This window comes from Rattus norvegicus, chromosome 9 (genome assembly GCF_021556685.1).
Source record: "Rattus norvegicus strain SHRSP/BbbUtx chromosome 9, alternate assembly SHRSP_T2T, whole genome shotgun sequence".
In the NCBI taxonomy this organism is placed as follows: domain Eukaryota; kingdom Metazoa; phylum Chordata; class Mammalia; order Rodentia; family Muridae; genus Rattus; species Rattus norvegicus.
Window position 1 is genome coordinate 83,343,670 of NC_141542.1, and position 22,673 is coordinate 83,366,342.

At 40.8% G+C, this 22,673-nt stretch overlaps 1 protein-coding gene and 1 long non-coding RNA gene across 14 annotated transcripts in view; one reads left to right on the forward strand and one right to left on the reverse strand.

Annotated features, from left to right (window-relative positions):
• Unc80 (unc-80 subunit of NALCN channel complex) overlaps positions 1-22,673 on the forward strand; it is a 179,283-nt gene that overhangs the window by 148,077 nt on the left and 8,533 nt on the right. For 9 of the 13 annotated variants that reach the window (XM_087569006.1, XM_087569007.1, XM_087569014.1 and 6 more), the window contains 10 exons: positions 1,699-1,899; positions 4,084-4,207; positions 5,159-5,284; positions 6,435-6,558; positions 7,262-7,468; positions 9,777-9,961; positions 10,554-10,719; positions 12,009-12,188; positions 15,002-15,140; positions 17,414-17,470. In XM_087569006.1, the coding sequence (XP_087425132.1) occupies positions 1,699-1,899; positions 4,084-4,207; positions 5,159-5,284; positions 6,435-6,558; positions 7,262-7,468; positions 9,777-9,961; positions 10,554-10,719; positions 12,009-12,188; positions 15,002-15,140; positions 17,414-17,470 (1,509 nt within the window). The remainder of the gene's footprint in view (positions 1-1,698; positions 1,900-4,083; positions 4,208-5,158; positions 5,285-6,434; positions 6,559-7,261; positions 7,469-9,776; positions 9,962-10,553; positions 10,720-12,008; positions 12,189-15,001; positions 15,141-17,413; positions 17,471-22,673) is intronic. The other 4 variants (XM_087569011.1, XM_087569019.1, XM_087569012.1 and 1 more) reach the window with 3 other exon arrangements.
• LOC148003767 (uncharacterized) lies at positions 7,619-8,411 on the reverse strand. The gene is made up of 2 exons (XR_015629612.1): positions 8,320-8,411; positions 7,619-8,224 (listed from the first exon to the last, which is right to left on the reverse strand). It is a non-coding gene; the product is annotated as an uncharacterized LOC148003767 (long non-coding RNA).

The window sequence follows — 22,673 nt, forward strand, 5'->3', positions numbered from 1 at the left end:
CTATCATGGAGGTAGGGTTGAAAACATATGAAAGGAAACTTTCTTGTAGGCTCGCCACTAATCCATTTTTCACGACTAAAGTTTACAGAAACTTACATATTATTCTCTAAGGTTCCCCCCCCCTCATTTCTGGCTCTATTATTCTCAAGCTAACAGTAGATGAATCATTTTTAAAACATGTCCCAAAGCTATCTTTAAAGCACATCTTTTTTAGAGAACTAAACTCTAGTGATTATTCAACCACACAATATGCACTTAGGCATATTGAATCACTGTCTTCAATAAAATATGGCTTACAAGAACCCAAGTTGCTCTAGACTGGTTATTGTTACAGTGGAGTGCCTGAGAATGTGCAGGGATAAGGTGAAGGTATCTAGAAGAGTCCGTGTGGATAAAACTGCTGTTATCTGAATATAAGCCATCTAAGAAAGAATCATCTCTGTGTGACACGCTTATGAGAAACGTAAGTAATACCAAGTGCTGACCATTTGAGGCATTTCTTTACGGCACCCACACTCACACACGGTTTCCATGCCCGTTAGGAGTGAAGCCGGTGCGTATGAAGGGATGGGAACTATTTCCTGGCTATGAAGGATTGCCATGAAGACGATCAACTGGACTTGTGCATTCATAATTAAGCCTAGCAAGAAGATATTAGAGACAATTTAGAGACGTAACATGGCAGCAGCTTCTAACAGTGCAGACCTCTGAAGGTGGAATGGCTTCCCTTGATAGTAACGAGTTCTTCCATGTGTGAAGCTAGTCCAATGGGATACATGTTAGGGCATCTAAGCATTGGAGGGGTAGGCAAAGGCTTAGATATTATTCCTGAAGTGGAGCCTAGAGGTCATACTGTAGAGCCTTTCAAGCATTTATTTTGCCTCTCCTGGGCTATCAACTTTTCTCTTTATTAAAATGCTATAGTTAATATTTGAAAAAGGAAAGGTACAATATTCCCATTGTACTACTTCTAATTAATAGATCTCCACACGAGTTAGTGCTTGTTTTGTTTTCGGGTGTGTGTGTGTGTGTGTGTGTGTGTGTGTGTGTGTGTGTGTGTGTGTGTATACAGTGTGTGTTCAATTACATTCTCTGTAAATTGAGGATGTAGGAAATTGGCAGAGTTCCTGTTTAGCATACACAAAGTCCTGGATTTTATTCCCAGCACCACAAACAACCAGGCATGATATCAGACATCTGTAATTCCAGCACTTGGGAGGATGAGGCAAAAGAATATAATATTCAAGCTCATTTTTCTGCTATACAGCAAGTTCAAGGCTAATCCGGGTAGCATAAGACCTGTCACACACAAAAAGAAGCGGCATTCTTTAGATACATTTGAGCTGTCCTTAATCTTTCTAAGTTGTCTTCATGTTTACTCTCTGAAATATCCCATGATTCTCTATAACTATACATGTGCACATATCATTAAATTGATATGTGTGGGGCTGGGGATTTAGCTCAGTGGTAGAGCACTTACCTAGGAAGCGCAAGGCCCTGGGTTCGGTCCCCAGCTCCGAAAAAAAAGAACCAAAAAAAAATTTGATATGTGTAAGAAGAACAGAAGAATTAAAGGATGTTGGGGAGAACTTTTTTAGTTAAGAAGTTGATACGTTGATTAGCATGAGGTGGTTGGCATGACACTGTGTAGAAATAGCCCCAATAAGGTATGTTCTTCTATTTCTAAAATCATTTTAGGCTGGCAGAAATTGCACACTCCCTTCTGAAGCTGGCACCATATGACACCCAGACAATGGAGAGCCGAGGCCTTCGACGCTACATCATGGAGATGCTTCCCATTACTGACTGGTCAGCAGAGGCTGTGAGGCCAGCTCTTATCCTCATTCTGAAGAGACTGGATAGAATGTTCAACAAAATCCACAAGATGCCCACCTTGAGGTGAGAAGGCTTCCTGTTCGGATATTACAGAGCATAGGGTTAGAAATTTTGAACACCTTAGGTCAATCAGTGGTTAATTAAGTTTTCAGGTGGTATTTATTCATAGATAATATACATTCCCCAATAACCATATTTGTTTTGAGGAAATCACGTCTCTTTAGGGATGTATGTGTTCATCTTGAGGAAGTGTCTGTCCATTTCTCAGAGAGAAATTGGAACTCACAACGTAATCCCTTTTGAAGTAAGACAGCGAGTGCCTTCCAAATAGCCAGCACAATGGAAAAGAGAAACATTAATCTGATACGAAAAGTGCTACATTTCATATAGTTGTCAAGTTTGGGTAGGTAGCTAGAAATTTAGAAAAATTCAGGTTTTTATAGATATTGGCCAAACTGCAACTTTAAAGTCTCGGATAACAAACCCAGACATTCACCTTACTCAGTGGAGCTCTAAATGAACACAGTCACAGCCTGGAGATGTCCTGGTGGCCTAAGAAATATCCATTCATCCCCTTCAAGTTTGCTGATGCTGCTTCACTAGCCTACCTGGCAAGACACTACAATTCACAACCGATGAATGGAAACTTCAAATGCAAATGAATGAGAGAGCTCCAACCACCTTTTCAAATTAAACTCAAAATCAATGCAACTTTGCCTCAGACTGTGGTACTTAAGGTTCAAGTTTTATGGACATTAGCCAGCACTCTGAATGTTTATGCCACCATGAGGACTCACAGAAAAGCAGAATTGAACAATATCAGGCTAGTGCCTAAGTGCTGGTTCTTCTATAATTTTGTACCATGGTGATGGATGTCAAGACACTATATCAAGGTCACTTGTTTCAGTGGCATAGAGGTGCCTGGGTTTTTTGGTTTGGTTTGATTTGATTTTGGGTTGTTTTGGGGTTTTTCTTTTAGATTTATTTATTTATGTTATTATATGAATACACTGTATCAGATCCCATTACAGATGGTTGTGAGCCACCATGTGGTTGCTGGGAATTGAACTCAGGACCTCTGGAAGAGCAGTCAGTGCTCTTAACTGCTGAGCCATCTCATCAGCCCGAGATGCCTGTTCTTAAGCACGATTTCTTTAATAATCCCTTTAGAACATTTGCATCTATTAGTAAATGGCTGATCAAACATTTATAAATTCTTACGAGTGTGTGTGAAAATAAATTCTTTCTCTTAAGTACTTTGACATCTAAGATATTAAAGATCTCCATAAAATGACTCATTTGTCATATAGTTCAGCCAGTTATAAATGACACATCTCCCCAAAGGAACTTTTTGATTCATGCACACTTTTGGTCAGCTATGGAAACTTTACCTGTGAAACAGAATGTCAAGACACTATTTGTTTGTTTCTATTCTCTTCATATGACCTCCTTTCAACACACAAAGCATTGGCTGAAACTGACCTGTGGATTACCTGGGTGCTTTTGGCATCCAGGATGTAAGTGTTTCCTCATTTGGGATACACCTCCACTCTTTCATTGTACAGGATGCAGTTTCATAGCAAGTGTAGGCTTAGAAATAATTTTCAAATCAGCAAAGCCCAACCTTCAATATTTGGAGTCCTAGAGACTGAGACAGTCACAGGCTGTATTAATCTGGTTGGATTGTGTGCTGTACCATCTGTAATAGCATAAAAATTAATCCAAGATCCTTTCCCAGGAAGCAACGAGAAATTTTTAGACTATTTTCCTCAAATTTCATCTTTTGACAGGACTTATACCATAAAAATCCCATTGATAGGGTGGTGTGAAAGTTGATGGTACCAAGACCAGTCTGATAAATAGATCTCAGAACTGCAGCTGGGAGCGGATTTATTCTGTTAGAAGATTTCTCACATCTCCTGAGTCGATAGTATAGGAACCCTCTCAAAAATGACATCAGGGACCTTAAAATATGACCCATTCATCATCTCTGTTTTTTCTTCAATAGATTTTGTCTCATTAGTCGGTGGGGCAGGACTGTGCCTCTGCTACGTTTTCAGTACCTTCTTCCCCTCCCAGTGTGCTCTGTACTTTTGGAACAGCATGGGTAAACGTCATCCCTTGGGAAACACTCTGTCTCAGACACATGTCCTGTCTTAGTTGATGTCGGATCACTGTCTCGTTCACTGTTTCAGACTGTCTCCAGAAGGGAGCCAGGTTGCTAATGGCTCCTATATTGTATTCCAGGCGACAGGTTGAATGGGAGCCTGCCAGCAGTTTGATTGAAGGGGTTTGTTTGACACTTCAGAGGCAGCCAATCATATCCTTCCTGCCTCACCTTAGGTCACTGATCAATGTCTGTGTCAATCTGGTGAGTAGCCAAGTGGCAATCTTATGAAACTTTGCACAGTTTAACTCTGCTATTGATTTCTCTAAACTGAAGATTTACAGGTCAACTACTTTGTGCCCCTTACCTACCTGTGAACACTGACGGCTCAGGTGACACTCCAAACCCTGAGGTACATTTCAAGGTGGTGCATGGGAGATACAGGGGCCCATCCCTGCCCAGGCGGGATGTTGGGGTGCTGCTTCCCATGCATTACTTTGACAATCACCTCAAAGTTGCGCTGAGAGTTGAGGGCTGCCAGTTGGAGAGTGGGGTGGTGGAGTCTGCACAATTGGCTAGGGGTTGACATAGTTTTGGGAGGAGAAACACAAAAGAAGGCTATTCTTTTCTTCATTTTTCTTTCTTTGTTTCTTTTTTTTTTTTAAGGGCCAAATAATACTATGAGTTGGCCAGGCTAGGATTTATACAAAGAAAATTTGTCTTCACTGTTTATGTAATATCTAGAGTCCGGTCCTCACAAGGTTTTGTACGATGTGTGAAAACCATGCTAGAGCATATCATCCAGTAGGATCAGCTGCTTAACTAGTTTGGCAAACCAACGTGTAGTTGCAATGCCTAGTTTAGTGCACATAGAGCTGTGACCATCCTCATTGTTCAGTATTTGCTCCACCAAGGATTGTTGACGGCACTGCCTTGAACCCACCAGTAAGTGTTCAGTCTCCCAATTATCCATCTCTCATTTCCTACATAGTTAGCTATAAACATCATTCTACAAAACTTTGCCTGAATCCAGTATAATGACCGACCTGACTCCAGACATTACATGCCTCAGAGGGCACCGAGAAAGAAGAGACTGAGAATGACATGCCCGACCTCCAATTTGTTCCTATTATTAGTAGGGAATGAGACTCCTTTACTGCAGTTGCATGAAATTGCAATGGTCAAGGCTAGTCATGTGCTCTGTTTGTATTTCAGGTGATGGGAGTGGTAGGACCTTCCAGTGTTGCTGATGGATTACCCCTTCTTCATCTCAGCCCTTATCTCTCACCACCTCTGCCCTTCAGCACAGCTGTTGTCCGGCTTGTAGCATTGCAGATACAGGTGTGACTGCCTTACCTGTTTGTCACGCTCATTAAGTTGCCATGGAGGCACCCCATCATCGTGGTGGTCTCTCTCTCTCTGCAAAGGCTGGGCAAAATCTGTGAAACCGAAGTGGGAACACCTCCAAACACTGATAGGTTTCAAGCTTCAGCCCTGAGCGTGGCCCTAAGTTGTGCTTCTGTAATTCTTCTTGAGATTTCAAAAATAGCAGAGTCATCTAGTCCTGGCACAGCCACAGGAACCACTGTGGTCGTGGAAGCTCTGTGCAAACTAATGGCATATAGGTAATCAGCTCACAATTATTAATCAAAAGGAGCAATAGTATTCAAAGTCTGGTTTAAGATTATTTTCAGAGAGAATTACAGTATAAAATTCTTTCACGTGTTACTACCAGACTTTGAATATCTGTATTTTCTTTAACAATTGTGGGTTGAATATTATTTTAAGTGCACATGCGCACATACACACCACACCACCATACTACTTTAACAACAAAGGTACAAATTCCCGACTCCCCTGACCGTTTCTCTGTGTCACCCAGTTTCAAAGCTCTGTGATCAATGGAAAGAATACACTGGCTATCGATGGGTAATTTATAATGATAATTACAATTATCATTATAATCATACTGATCTGGCATTCATGGCTTCTTACCATCTAGTAAATGGGTAGGTGTTCAAAGAATGTGAAGAATGGTGGCTACTGTGCAGAAGGGAAAAGACAACATCCTAACCTTTACCTTAATAACCTATTTCTAAAGATCACATATTTCTTCTTTTTATTGCTCCTGGGCTTGAAGAAGGCCCAGGCGTGTACTAAAGAATTTTTAAATAACCCCCAAGTGGAGAAAATGACAACTTGGCATTTTCCTTGGTTAACACATAGAGCAAAATTAGTTGAGGGGAATTAAACTTCTCCACCTACCGTTTAAGCCATTACTGTCTCTTTAGGAATGTAGCTCTGTTATGCGAAGCCAATGGTAAAGCATCTGTGTGGGTCAGATGCCATGTGGCACAAAGACGACACGTGAACTCATAGTTTGCAGGCGCAGCCAGCGGGGAGGCACCTTTGCCGACACTCTGTAGAAACAAGTGCACCCGGTGGACACAGTGGTCAATTAATCTTTTCTTTTTCTATTATTGCTGCACAGGCTTTAAAAGAAGATTTTCCTTTAAGCCATGTGATCTCCCCATTCACCAATCAAGAGCGAAGGGAGGGGATGCTTTTAAATCTGCTCATCCCATTTGTGCTCACAGTAGGATCTGGAAGCAAAGGTCTGACTAACTTAACTAAAGGAAACGTATCGTTGTTGTCATGTTCTCTAACTACCAGCGTGTTGTTTCTTCTATCCTTTCTTTTCCCCAGGAAAGCCATCAGTTGAATTGGATCTAAGTGGTTTAAGTGGGCATTGGTTTGGGAAATAGTTTTATTTGGTTTAGCTGACCCGGGACAAGAATTTCTTTTAGAAAAGAAAAAATAGTTCCTATTTAAAATGATTTTAATACAGTAGAGAGAAGAAGGACATTGTTTCGCTTATGTTAAGCAGATGTTAATTGGTTCAAGTACAATGCACTGAGAAGGGATGGGTGCCTGGACACTGTGGTTAGCAGAGATCCTGTAGCTGCCAGCTATCAATACGTTCTCTTTACTTTTCCTTCTTAAGGGGGCCTTTCTTCTAGGAAAAACCTATCTCAAATGTAAGCACGATCACTCTAAGTACTTGCCAATAGAAAAGAGAAAGAACTTTAAGCAGGGGATCTGGCTAGCAATACAAGTGCTTGGATGCCAGCTATGGTGACCCTCAGGTGCTGATAATGCTGTGCTGTATGTGGAAGACAGCATACGTGGTAGGAAATACCCACACTCCTAGGTGTTCTGGTTTTGAACTGGAAGAAGTTGCATTGGTCAGTGTCTAACATGGAAGGTCTGCCTTGTGATTGTTACTTTTCCCCCTTCCTCTCCCGAAATGCACTTCAGATAGCCCGTGGCTGGAGCAGCCTGAGGTACAGCTTCTGCTGCAGACTGTCATTAATGTGCTCCTGCCCCCTCGGATCATCAGCACGTCCAGGAGCAAGAACTTCATGCTGGAGAGCTCTCCCGCTCACTGCTCTACCCCCGGGGACGCAGGCAAAGACTTACGCAAGGAAGGGCTGGCTGAATCCACCAGCCAGGCAGCTTATTTGGGTAGGTCTTTTCTCCCCTGCTTCCTCTTTTTCTCTCCCCAAGGATGTATTTACTAAGACGCATCTTGGCTCAGAAGGTACGTAAGCTACTTGAGCAAGAAACTCTCTTGCATGGCCCTTTTACTTCAGTAAATACATGTCAAAAGGCAAAGAGTATTTTCTTTTTAATTGTTTTTTGAATTTTAATTTTATTTGGCATCCCAACTGCAGACCACAGCTTACCCTCCCCCCTCTCCCTCCAGTCCCTCTCCCACACCCTCCCGTCTTACTCGCCCCCATCCACTCCTCTTCTGTTTCTCTTCAGAAAAGGACCAGACTCAGTGGATATCAACTAATCAACTGGCCATGGCTTGCCAAGTTGCAGGAAGACTAGGGACCTCCTCTTCTATTAAGGCTAAACAAAGCAACCTGGTAGGGGGAAAGGGCCCCAAAGACAAGCAACAGAGTAAAAGACAGCACCTGCTCCCATCGTTAGGAGTCCTGCATGAAGATCAAACTGAACACTGTAAACATATGTGCCAAGAGCCTTACTCAGTCCCATGCAGGCTCCCTGGTTTGAGGTTCAGTCTCTGTGGGCCCCTGTGGGATCAGGTTGGTCGATTCCATGGGTTTTCTTGTGGTGTCCTTGACCCCTCTGGCTTCTGAAGTCCTTCTTCAGCAGGACTCCCTGAGCTTTGCCTAATGTTGGGCTGTGGGTCTCTGCATCTGTTTCCATCAGTTGTCATCCTCTCTGATGACAGTTCGGCTAGTCATCAATCTGTGAATATAGCAGAATATCATTAGGAATCCATTGACTTTTGTTTTGTTTTGCCAGTCATGTTTGGTTCTATCCTAGGTCTCTGGGCAGCCAACCTCTGGCTTCTGGCCATCCAGGTAGTTATCAGGAGTAGGCTCCTGCTCATGGCATGGATCTCAAGTTGACCAGTGCTTGGTTGGCCACTCCCACAATTTCTGTGCCACCTTTACCCCAGCAAATCTTGTAGGCAGGACAAATTATAGGTCAAAGGTTTTGTGACTTGGCTGGTGTCCCAATTCCTCCACTGGAAGTCTTGCCTGGTTACAGGAGATGGCTGGTTCAGAATCACTGAAATTTAGCAACTGCTAGGAGGTAGTATATACTGTCGTTCTCATTGGTCTGTCAACTATGTACTTAAAGCCCTTGGGGTTGACATCCTGAGATGTAGGACATGGTGATGTTTTGGGATGGTATTTCCTCAGCCAGCTTTCTCTTTCTTCCCTGGCAATGTCTTTACATTTCTGTCTTGATTTTTAATTATATGAGGATAGTTCTCTCTTCCTACAAGCTTCTAATTCCTCTCCCCACTTCCATTCCTACTTACCCATTGCCCCATTCCTGCCTTTAAGGCTCACCTTCCTGTGGAGTAATAGAGAGCTACTCATTGCCCCTGAAAGAAGTAGACCGGTGGGAAAGACCACACTTGGATTGGCAGCAAGCATAAGGAACACTGACAATTGGAAACCACAAACGAGACCATCTCACCTGGCATATTTTCTGGCATATTTTCAGCTCACCACAGTGAATGTTGGTGGGAGAGTATGAGCCAAGCACAAAGTCACTAATAAACAGGTCCCTGGAGTCTAGAGTGTTGTAAGAAGTTAGCATTCCCTGTGGCAGGGTTGGGGGTGTGTGTGTGTGTACACAAAGCCTGCCCAGAAGTGTGCGCTGAAGTTCAGTATAAGCAAAGGCAAAAGAAGTCAGGCTCAAACAAACTTCAGGCCCAGGAGAGAAACACATGTGATGTTAGGGAACACAGAAACAGAAGTCAATAGGGGAGGGGAGCTTATTATATGAGACGAGGAATAAAAAAAACTTACAAAAATTTCTCATTCCATTCAACTTCCCATTCAACTTTTAAACGAAGGTATTGGTATTATTTTCTTCCTTGGTCAAACCAGTTTACCTGTTTTTTTTTTTTTCAATTGTTTTAGCTGGGGTTGGAGTTATAAGCAATATGCTGAGGATTCCGTTGAACCACCGGGGCAAAGCCTATGGGGCATACATAGAGCATTAGTAATGCACATACCTCTAATGCCCTTTTAGTTCAGTAGACAATCCATCTTATCCCAGTTTTTTTCCAAAATGGAAATTTTCAGTGCACTTAACAAAATTGTGTTCTAATCCATGTCTACATACCTTTGCCTGTATGCTCAGGCATGTATGTTAAGTTTCTAGAAGCCTAGAGTATAACAGATTAGCAGATTTTCCCATGTCCCAGAGCAGTGGCTGTGGACAGTGTCCCTCTAAGGCACAGACCCTCAGGCTTCTCTTCTCTTTCCTTGCTATGAAGCTCTCAAGGTTATTCTCGTCTGCTTCGAGAGGCAGCTGGGAAGTCAGTGGTACTGGCTGAGCCTGCAGGTGAAGGAGATGGCTCTGAGGAAAGTGGGTGGCCTGGCCCTGTGGGACTTCCTGGACTTCATCGTGCGCACCCGGATACCCATCTTCGTTCTCTTGCGCCCTTTCATCCAATGCAAGGTGTGGAGCGCTGTTCCCGCAAGAACATGCAGTTTTCCATTAAGGCAGGAGTGCTGGCTGGGTGGGTGCGCAGGTGCGTGGGTGCGTGGGTGGGTGTGTGGAATACACAGGACACATACACGTCGCTGCGATCAGTTAGCGGGGGCTGTTAACTCCATGTTTAGTGAGGAAACAGCCTCAAACAAGTCTCCAGAGGTATTTAACATCCAAAACACCTTCTCACCTAGTAAAGTCTGCCAAACATATTTCCAGCCCATTCATCACCCCTGTCCCTTTCGAAAAAGGAGAAAAAAAATGGCCCTATGGAATATTCTGGAGAATGTGTTCCCATGACAGTAGCATTATTTGAAATCTACTATTAAAGAAACATGGGGGAAATGGGAGAGTTAAGGTTTCTTTTTCCTTCCATTATTTATCTACCCTTTTATTCTTCTTATGCCCCGATTTCTTAGGGGTAGAGACCCTAAACAATTGGATTGTGTGAGCAATGCCCCTTTCTACTCATTGCCTTCTGTTCTTCCTGTATCTATTAGGTCAGTAGGCATCATACATGGGGAAATGGGGTCCTGAGCATGCAATACTTTCCTTTTAGTTACTGGCCCAGCCAGCAGAAAATCATGAAGAGCTTTCTGCCCGACAACACATCTCCGACCAGCTGGAACGGCGCTTCATTCCCCGCCCTTTGTGCAAGAGCTCGCTCATTGCGGAGTTCAACAGTGAACTGAAAATTCTGAAAGAGGCAGTCCACAGTGGATCAGGTAAATGCGCACGGTGTCCTTTGAACCTGACGGATGGGCTCCACAATCTACAGAATCCTCGGCCTAGCTCACTGCTCTTTGGGGGAACCATGTATATCTGAACTATGTTAATACTTCAGTAGATTTGATCATGCTTTTCAGGTCTAACAATAAAACAAATATCAAATGGCTGTCTTGGGAATTTAGCTACATTCTTTTCCTGAATATTTATATATATATATATATATATATATATATATATATATATATATATATATTAGTGGTTAAGCTCTTAAATATTTAATAAGAGGAAAATGTTCTTACATTCTTTTGTTCCCTTTTTGATAGAAAAATTCACTTTATCAAGCATCTGTTATAATTTCACAGGTGTTAATTCCTTTAATCCACACAAATGTCTGCAATATGTGTCATTCAAACCCCAATTTGAAAGGAAGGAACTTGACACAGAGGGTTAAATAGATTATATACAGAGAAACGAAGCTGGTAGGTGACTTTACACGAGATTAGTGTTCTGGATTCTTAATGTTTCACAAATTAGAATGGGGAGGAGCTAAGTGGAGTTCACAAGTGGAAAGCATTTCAAACCCCCACCCAACCCCCACCCCAGCTAGAGTCTGTGTTGCTACTCTGCAGTTCCATGAACAGTGAGGAAATTAAATCACTGTTTACCATTAGAGGGCAGTCATCACCCATAAGTAAAAGTATGAGAAGTTTTGCTTTCTAAAGTGTTTACTGTTGTTTACAATATGTTCAAACCACAAACACTTAAAAGTGCAACATTGGTGATATTCACACACTACCATTCAGATATTCCACCGACTCTGGTGAGATTGTCAGTCACAAGGCTTTCTAATGCTTTCTAATGCTGTTGTTTGCAGAAATGGAGACTGAATGACTTGGCTGTGTGCCCTGATTTTGATTTTTGGTTCATAACAATACCCCCATTTCCTTATTATTCCAATATACTGATGGGGGCAATGCACATGTCACAGTGAAATCAAGGTGTTGAAATCCCCATTTCAAGTCAAAACTGGTGGGTATCCTATTAGCTTAAGCAAGCAGAAATAAATATACAAAGAAAAAAAACTGCAGAAGACTTTCCTTTTGTTTGATAAAGATTTCAGGCCTTCAGAAGGAAGCTATTCACATAGAATACACCAGTACTGATTTTTTTTGTTTTTTATATAGATATATAGATATAGATATAGATATATTCAAAGAGAACTTCAAAGCAAACAGTTGTTTATCAGGACCTTAACCCACATTTTCTTTGATCTCTCAACCCTCAGCCTACCAAGGAAAGACATCCATCAGCACTGTAGGCACATCCACCTCTGCCTACCGCCTGAGCCTGGCCACCATGTCTCGCTCCAACACAGGCACAGGCACTGTCTGGGAGCAGGACAGCGAACCGTCCCAACAGGCTTCACAAGACACCCTCAGTCGGACGGACGAGGAGGATGAGGAAAGTAGGTCACAGCACAGAACAACGAGCAACTGGGCCTGCCTGGCCATGCTAGCAAAGGCCTAGGAAAGATGTCTGCAAAGCCATTTCTGGGATTGCCCCTCCTCTCAGTCCTTTTTTAAAGGGGCTTTAAAATGAAGTTGATATCCTTGGACATTCAGGGGGAAAGTATGTATCTGACCTTTCCTTAGAAATCTCATTTAAACTCTCCTGGGCAGCCTGGCTAGAGGAATGGCCAGCTCTCACAAGGTTCCATTTGTCAAAGAATAGTGGTTAGAGTGTGCATGTGGTATTCAGAAAACACCAGCTGTCTCTAGCAGCCTGGATGGAATTAAGAGGGTGCCTGGGGGAAAACAACTTACATTTGCGCTTAGAGACTCTCCTGCAATGCATTTATCCCGGGAATTTCTTAGCTGTGTGCTAAAAATTTACTGTTGCAAAAAGACAGCAGATCTATAAAGACTACACATGTGTGCTTAATCAAGGTAGGGTTTAAAGGCAAAGGAATTCCTGGTGAATTTCCATTAAATGTCTCCATCATATCAGCGGCTTCTTAAACCACATTGACTATTTTCCACTTGTGTTTTTAGATGCTCTTACATGATGCTTATTGAACAGCTGAACCTTTAAAGTTGAGAATGATATCCAAGAGTTCCTCTACACCAAACAGAACCCACAAAAGGCCCCTCTCTGTACTGAAGTAGGAATGGAAGCTGAGCTTAGAATTTTAACTAACAAAGATGAACAAGAGTATTTTAATGTTTCCCTACAGTGAGGCATAGATGGAAAAAGAAATACATGCTTTGTCAAAACACTTTTTATTAATGTCTGCAGATTTAATTTTGGGGCTAGTTGTGTGAAGTAGTATTCATATTATAAACATCTTATAAATAGACACCTGGTGACTGCTCATGGACATGCAACCAGACTGGTGCAGTATAAGAGACTAAGATAAGAAGCTTACTTTTTAAATTTTTTTCTCTTTAGTTTTACTTGAGACAAAAGTATCATGAGACCCAAGCTGGCCTTCCATCCCCAATATTGTTGACAACCTTAAATATCTGATCCTCCTGTCTCCACCACTGACTGCTGAGATTACAAGCATGGTCATGCATGACACAGCACACTGAGTCCCTGCCGTTCCAATTTAGAAGAGTCCATCTTGTTTTATCTGATAGTGCTAGGGACTGGTGGTGCTGGGGACTGAACTCAGGATTTCATCCTTACGAGACACTGGCAAGTACTCTACCATTGACTATACGCTAAAATAGCAAAAATGAGCAGTTTAAAAAGTAAGTTCTAATACATGTATGAAACTTAAAGCATAGTCTACTTTTCTTTAGTGCATGAAATAATATCTACCAAGACCTTTTTAATGATGGGAAATGATGACCTCTATGATTCCTAAGACTAACTCTATGTTCAGGTAATTTTGTGAATAAGTGGTTGGCCGAGACAGTAGGAAGGAGTTATGAAAGAAAAGTAGAGAAGATTTAAACAGAGATGTCCTTGGGTGAGACTCAATATTCATATAGTAGTGGTGGTGGGGTCAGAAGGCATGTAGACTTTTGCTAGTACCTCTCTCAGATGTCACAGTTATCTCAGTGAAGTTAAGATTACCAATAAATGGTTGTGATGTGGGTGAGCATTAGTTTATATGGCGAATTCATGAAAGCAAGATTAACCATTTTAACTGAAACTGGTTTTCCGACCACAGAAGCATGTATTAAGGCCTATCAGGTATAGGACAAGAAACCATGAGAAACCTGTTCTCTGTCCTCTATGATATTAGAAGGAATCTTGTAGAGAAGGTGACATTTACAAACAGCACTTAAAAGGACGAATAGGGGAAAACACAGGATTAATGAGCAAATAAATGATACAGATGTTAAAAGACACGAGTTCAAGTGACAACGAGAATCTAGGAAAGGCTTTGGTAGAAATAGTTCAGTGCATTCTAGCATACTTTCCATATCCACCACAAGCACACCACAAATGGAGTATGTCAAGACTCAGCTCAAGTCATTGTATAAAGAATTAAAATTTATAGCACTTTTCATATTTATAATTTTACTTGAAAAATATATTAGAAATGTAATTTAGAATATTCTAAATAGCATCAGATGACCTTATATGATAACATACATTTGAAAAACCCACAAAATTTGTTTATTGAAATTTCTGTGGTTTAGTAACAAACTATGCCAGATCATTTAGCATAACGTCAACCTGACCCAAATCTGTACCAAATTTTCATATGGATTTGGGCATATTAGTTTCTGCTTCTATTGGGGAAATGGCCTCTTTGAATTTTAAAATTTAGATTAAAATAAGCACTTATTTCAGGATGTTTCAGTTTTCAAACATTTTTCCTAAAATATCTGAAATATTCTTTCCTATAACAGACCAGAAATCATTGAATGGACCAAAAAGTTTTTGAATGTCAACATAATGTAATTGACTCATTCAAAACTAAACTCCCAATTAAACTATGCCTATAATAGTCTTCAAATGCATATGTACAGCACAGCTCTTCTAGAATCTTTAATTTGAAGGTACATGGTTTATTTTGATAAAAATAAGAAGTTTGAGTATGTTTTGTGAAGGCCGCACTAGTGTGAGGAGGTAGGAAATGTGTAGACAGGAAGAGTTATCATGTAAGTATTTATATGCCCAAAGATGGCTATGATTTTTTTCACCTTAGAGACAGCCCTGAGGTTGTAGCCAAGATAGGGAAGGAACCCAAGTATAGCTTTTGATGGAGTTATCTGACAGGCGCCATGGTTTGGTAACCCTTGATCTCTTCCCCACTTTTAGATGACTCTGTCAGCATGCCCAGTGTGGTAAGTGAACAGGAAGCTTGTCTCCTGAGCACCATTGGAAGGAGGCGGTTCTCCAGCCACGTCTCCAGCACGTCTGCACCTCAGGCTGAGGTGGGCATGCTACCCAGCCAAAGGTAAAGGGCTATGACTTTCTTATAGTCTGCACTTGGTGGGGGGGGGGGGCAAATACATTCACTTTATCCTATAAAGGCATAAGGAGAAGGAACCATGGGTTATGTTTCTAGAGAAGCTGTACAACAAAGCATTTTCAAGTAGGTTCCCATGGGTAATAGTTGTAGATTTCTTAGCCAGACTTTGAAATAAGACCGCTCCTTCAGGTCCAAGTATTGGCTTTCACTGAGACATTCATAAGTAGAAATATGATCCCTTTATTCTGGTCAATGGCATCCTTATATGTTAGGTTTATCATCAGGGAAGGGTATTTGGCAAGAGTAGAGTATTTTATTAGATAATCTGGGGATTTAGCCTTTTGCAGTACCTTTCATGTTCAACTGCATGAAAGGATACTTTGCCAAGCAGAAAATATACTGCTCACACTGTGTGGACCATGGGCAGGCCATACAGCTCACGGTTTCCCCAGCTATGAGCTGATGTAAGCTAAAATGATGTGAAGTGGAACTCTTGTGTCAATGATGAAACCACTTAAAGCATTTTTCTTTTAATGTTATCTGCTATAAAAGACTATAATTTTTAAAAATCCATTCAGGGGTTCTTAGTCATTTAAACATTTTATACTTGAGGAAAACAATAATGCATGTATCAAAACTTAAATTTATATTTAAATAATCATTTGATTTTATATATTTTAAATAAAATTATAACAGAAAATATCAACATAAAAGTTCATCTATTTTAACAACTAATATTTTCATTTCAGATAATTGGTGATGACTGATTTTAAGAGTGTTATTTTGTAAGGTTGGGGTTCAACACATAGCTTTGCATACTGACCTGTATCCCCAACCACTGTCGTTTATTTTTAGGACCCATAGACTCATAGTAGCATAATTCACACATAGACTATAATACTAATAGGGATATATGATTGTGTTCAAATAAAGATGGTTTATATACAGTAGTAACTATATCATACCCAAACCACTCACTAAATAGCTCACATAATCTAGCATTTGATAATCCCCTTTAAGCAGAAATGATTTTATGAACAATGTGTCCAACAAAAGGTAACATAAACAGGTAATGTTGGTATCATTAAATTATTCTTAGTTGTTAATTACCCACATGTTCATATTAGGAATAAGACTAGAATAGAAATCTTAATCAGAAAGGTTTTGAGCTATTCAGAATAAGTCAAACTACTATTTCTTTCTGTGTGCATAATAAGAGATCAATTTATTTTCAGGGAGAAATTTTATCTAGTATAAATGTATACCAGAAGTTAAAACAAAAAGGCAAAGATACTTCAACAAATCATTTTGATATTGAATTACATTTTGGAAAATTGGAGAAGGGAACACTGTCTTTGTCCATTACAACAAAATAGTGACTCTCTTCCTGGGGACACAGACTAGTTTTACAGTCAGTTCTTTGGGAATAGTCCCCTTAATTTTGTAGATGCTTAATTCTGTGCAACTTAGTACATATATATTAAATGCCTTATGGTTGCTTAGGTCAGTACTAGGTCTGAAAGTCAATAAAATATAGCCAGCTTGCATTCACAAATATCAGTTCAGCTGCATCCAAATATGTGGATAAACTATCATTTGCTTCCCAAATGACAGGTTTCTGTGACAGTTACAATTCAGTCACTAGAGAATAGAGAATAGAGAGGTAAATGTGAGTTCCTTGTAAGTTGTTAAAGATACCTTCAGTTTGTTTACTGACATTCTCATTGCCAAATTAGCAGGGGAAGTTGGGCTCTTTCTTTGCTTTCCTTAATGGCATTAGTTTCCAGACTTTGGTTGTGGACATTCCTGGTAAGTGGTTTCTGTGTGGTAATGGTAGGGAGTACGAGAAAATGTGGAATCTGTGTCTGTAAGATAAGTGAAAAATAATAACCACCTAGCCAAATGCCTACCAAAGAAATCATAGATACATCTTCTACAGATCTACTCAACCATGCGTTTCCGAGCTCATGTGTCCATTTGGAGCTCATTTTAACTCTTGACCAATAAACAGACCACTCCTCTGAGAGTCGTACCCATCCGAAGTCTTTCCTTCCCCCTTGCCTTGAGTCGTATGTCTTGACAAACCCAGCACAAGGTGAAATGGTTGACTGTCTCCTTTTCCTTCCTTGTTCTGTTAATATTTTCAGTTCTTGGAAACAGAAAATTGCATGCCCCCCTTTTCCTGTTTTTTTTCTCTTTTTGTTTTTTCTTTTTGCATATCTTTCCCTAAATGCTTCATCTCCCTACCCCTCCTGCAGTGAACCTAATGTCCTCGAGGACCCCCAGGGCCTGGCCGCCGAGGGCAGCCTCTCTAGGTACAGTGTCAAAGCTACCTGTCTATTGGTGTCTGTGCTGGGAAACTAGCCCTGTCGCCTCCGTCTCTGTCTCCTCAGTCTTCTAATGCCCGTCTCAGTATCTCTTTCCATCCCTTGCCCTTTGTTGTTCATGAACTCACGAGCCTGGAAGTCAAAGGTGTAGCAAACCCTCCTTCTTTACAGGTTCAGAGATCACAAATAGTCTAAAAACCTCAATTAACAACAACAGAATTCTCTAGGAGGCAGGTCTAATGGATGTCTGAAATGTTTGCTGTACCAAGGGTTCAGTGGTAAAGCACGTTTAACAACATGTGCCACACTCTGGGTCCAATACCCAGCATCTCCCCCAAAGTTTGTTATACCAAACATTCAGTTTCTCCCATCTAATCATTCCTGTCCACACTGATATTCATTGAGAATTGCTTTTGGGGGGCCTTTTTAGAACTCCCTGTCAGGGAGCCCCTGTACTCAACCAAGTCATATTTTCTAGCTAATACCTCAGGGTGAGAAAGCAGCAATGTTGTGAGGACAGCCATGTCACTGCAGTTCGTGTGGTCGCTTCTCTTTGCTACATGCTGCTGGACTTGTCCCTACTGTAGCCTGTTCAAGCACACATAAAGAATATTGCTTCTAGCGCAAAGACGGCTTAAAACCTTGCCAGGAGAGACGGGAACTTTTCTTGCTAAGTAGTAAGAGAAGAAATACAATGGAAACATTGTTTCTAGACTATTTGCTTCAGCCTTCAGAAATGGGTACTGCACCTTTAACACTCAGATAAACCACGTCAAACATTCCTAATCTTGTGCTGTTGATTGACACCTCTCAACTAATCCTCATTAGGGGCAATGCTTCTTGTCCATCACTAGAGTGTCTCTGTCCCATGTCAAGAGAAAGCAGTCCCAGGGCTGCATTCTAGAGTGAGTACAATATCCTTGTGTTTATTGCTTTATCTCAAAGATGAGGAAATGTTGAGAGGCCGTTCCTGTGAGAGGTCTTTTGTTTTCTTTGCATCTTGTTTGGATTTCACATTTTCTTCTGCAACCGAAAATGGGAAATTTAGTCCATCATCAGGTCTAATTTTTTTTTAAATTGGATCCATAACTCATGACATTCATTTGTGTTTGCGAACCCTTGCTTGGACAGATTCATCTCTTATTGGTAAATGTAGAAGCGCCACACAGTCCAACCTTAATTAGCAGTTGTACGACCAAGCAGCTTGAGAAACAAGGGCCTGGGCAAGGTTTTCCTGAACTGTTCATAGTGTCTGCAGAGATTTCAACAAGCCTAGGAGGGGCAGCAATGCATTTGAAGAGTTAACTGTTCAGTGCTTAAAACTGTATAAGGAAAACCTCAGTTTCAGAAGGCAGGGTCAGGGGCTAATTCAGGGTAGAAAGTATTAGTCAGGCTTCAAATTTCGAGAGCTTTGTGCTGAGAGCTTTCTGATGAGTCCAGATTCTGCTTCCACTAACTTAAGCCACCGTTCAGTGTGGGCAAGAGGAGACGGGAGCAGAGTTTGTTTTTATTAATTCTCCAAAGGACGTGGCCTTCTCTAGCAAGCTCAGGATTCCAATGACTGGAGCTATTGAGCCAACTCATAGTCTGTGCTACATCCAGTGCCAAGAGAGGAGACTCAGTGTTTGTGCTAGGTTCGAGGACAAGTTCAGAGGCAGAGTTAAGTGAGCTCATCTTAGAGGAATTAATCATGTCAGCATTTTGATGAGCACCTTAAATCAGCTGTTGTTGGTCTGTTGTTGCTGTTGCTGTTTCCTTCTGGTCCTTGGTGTTAGTCACCAAGCCAGCCATACTCAGTAAGAAACGTGAACAAATTGATGTGGATTCTGAACCAATTTCATTAATGTCGAGGCATCCCACCAGTCAGTAGTGCGTCCACCTCTGCTAGCGTCCACCTCTGCTATATGCTGCAAGGCCTTGTGTCAGCAAGCTCTCTTTGGAGGAGAGGATGTCTGGCACTTACTAGAAGGGAAATGTTATGAAATGGCACAATTTATACAGTTCGTCAGCAGGCTTTCTTACTTTTCCGCACAAGAATTCTTTAGGCATATGATTAGAATCCAAAACTAGAGAGGTGGTCGCAATGAGAATTACATGGAATACACACTCTGATATTTAGGATCTGAGATACACTCAGAGTTATCCTAAAGAAAGTCTGACCGAAGCTACTGAGAAGCAGAGCAGAAGGGATGAACAATAAACCCTGTCACGCCCATTCCTTTATTGTGTGGCTTAACTTTTATAGGACTTTGCTTCTGACAGGCGACTTGCTTTAGACAAAAGAGGCAAATTGGACTGAGTAGGCTGACCAAGATAACCAGATAAGTGGATGGGAACTAAAAAAAAAAAAATGTACAAACCAACTTGAAACTTCTACAATTTTTTCCTAAACTGCCCTAATATATTCCCTTTAAAGACCCAGACACCAAATTGCCTATCAGAAACATTGTTTTCTATCTGGTTCTATTTCTTAAAACTTCCACTGGAAATTAATAATCTAAATCAAAATTTCATGGAAAAAAATTTCTTTTCTGCAGAACCCTGCCCTAGATGGTTTAAAAACTCATCGTACAGATCCCTCAAGCATACATAGGGGCACGTTTTACTTCTGGAATAATAGAGAGCTAGAGAAGTTGAAGTCCGGAGGGCTGGATGTTTATAGTTGAGAACCAGATTTTGTTTATACATGTAAGGTTAGTTTAAAAACAGGAGTTGATGGTAAACTCTTAATTTCAAAAGAAATTACCGTGCCATTTTATTCTCATAAAAGTTAATGACAGTGAAAATTAAGACTGCAGTCCAAGTGTGAACAAGACTGCAGTCTAGATGAGATAACAACCCATGCCCACCTCCTGCTCATATGCAGCCATAACGACATGAACCTTGCCAGGTCCTCTTCAAGTACAAGGAAGACTCCACCAGCCTGCAGAGTAGCTGAAAAGGCAGGGCCAAGACATGTGCTGTGACACACAGATGTGCTCTTTGCCATTGCTAAGTCCCTTCTCCCAAGATATCTGAAACCCAGTTATTCCCCCTCAGATTAGTCTGATCTGAGCTTCCAGTCTGTAAATTCTGTAGCACTTAAAATATATTTTCTTGGGGCTGGAGAGATGGCTCAGCAGTTAAGAGCACTGACTGCTCTTTCAGAGGTCCTGAGTTCAATTCCCAGCAACCACATGGTGGCTCACAACCATCTGCAACACAATCTGATTCCCTCTTCTGGTGTATCTGAAGAGAGTGACAGGGTACTCATATAAAATGAATAAAGTCTTTAAAAATATATATATTTTTTTCTTGGGTGCTTTGAAGGCTACGTAAACTTTAAACAGTGATTGTACTGCAAAGGGAAGGAGTAAGTTTTAGTTTTCTGTTTGCACCCCTGCTGTCTGCCTTGGCTCCTTTACCACTGACTCGATGAGCTCCCACCATGAGGCCATCACTCAGGATAAATGTGCCCATGTGTCTTATGTCCCACCTCTAGAGTTCTATAACCAAATTAGAGCTGAAATCAAAAGTACAGAAAGAAGCAAGAAGCACACCAATCTAATATCCTGGTAGTGTTATCATCTGTCACCTCTGCTTACTTAACTTTTCATTTATGTGATATACTGTAATACATAGTTTACTTTTTATAATTTAGTTACCATTGCATTACTGAATGGCTCCTTGTTTATATAACTCTTATTTAAAGAAATACTATCAGGCATATTAGGAAACACACACATATGTACACTCTTCAATCCAGACCATCACACTGTAACAGTCAAAAGAGGTAATTTTTGTCAGAATCATTTTCCTAATATTACCTAAATTTTCCTACCTTATACATTATTTCTTTGTATTATAAATGACTAATTTTTGAAGACTGTTTAAATCATGACTCTATTATGCCCTGCTTGAATTTTCTTTTCTAAAATATGGATCTTACTATCATTTACCAAACTGATTTTCAGCAACTCAAAAACACAGGGAGAAGGGAAGCATGCCAATATGTGCCTGTCATGGAGCCCTAGCCCTTGAGACCCTGCAGCAGGTAGATGGCACATCCCAGATGCCAGCTGGGGTAACAGATGGAGACCCTGCTTCTCTACAACAAAAGATTGCTTACTTATATGATACAAGATGTTACTTTAAGTCTGGAAAGTTTGGGCTGGGTGGTGCAGGCAGCAGCGCTCTCCTTTAATCCAAGCACTCTAGAGGCAGAGGGATCTCTTGAGTTTGAGGCAAGACTGGTCTACAAAGCTAATTCCATGTCTTCCCTGGCTAGGGACACACACACACACACACACACACACACACGCACGCACGCACGCACGCACGCACGCACGCACGCACGCACACACACACACACACACACCTGTTTCTAAATACATGTATACATTTTTATTAGATTTGATACTTACTGTTTCACCCTGTTCAGCTGCCACTCTCACAGTCAAAGCTCTCGAGAGTTCCAGATCCTGTATAGGATAAAGCTTTTAGCATTTGATCCACTGCTCTGACAAACCTTGACCTCATCTCGGCTTCTCAGTTATTTTTCATAACATTGTATATGAAATAGATATTTCAGTTATTCCAAAAGATTCAGTAGGCTACTGAAGTACTTGTAAACTTCTCAGAGTATCCAATAAAATAGAGTAGCTCCCTGGTGGGGAAACTAATTTTGATTATTCCATTTCTGGCAGACTCTGAGTGGGACTATCTCCAAAATTTAAAACAGAAAACAGAACATAATACAGAAAGGTTCTTAGCACAAATAACTGAAACATTATCTTATATGAAGAACAGAATCTAAATTGAAGCTAACTGTTATATATATAGTTCCAGTTCAAAAAAAAAAACTCCAAAGAAAGAAATTTTTCATACATTACATTCATTGTTAGCTTTTTAGCTGTTTATTGTTTATATGACTTAGTTCTTTGATGTGGCAAATACAAATGTCAGCATCATATTTCTATAGGAAGTATAAGTTATTGTCTGAGATGTGTTCTAGAAACATCCTCTATAGTTTCATCTATTCTGCATATACACATTTTTATATTATTTACATAAAGAGCTGATTGTACTAGAGAAACCTCATAGATTTCTCGGCTATAAGCCTCCTTTGCACAGAGAAATGTTGGTGCTTCATGGTCTTCCTCATGGAATAACTAACCATCATAAAATTATTGTTATGTTGTGGCATTTAACT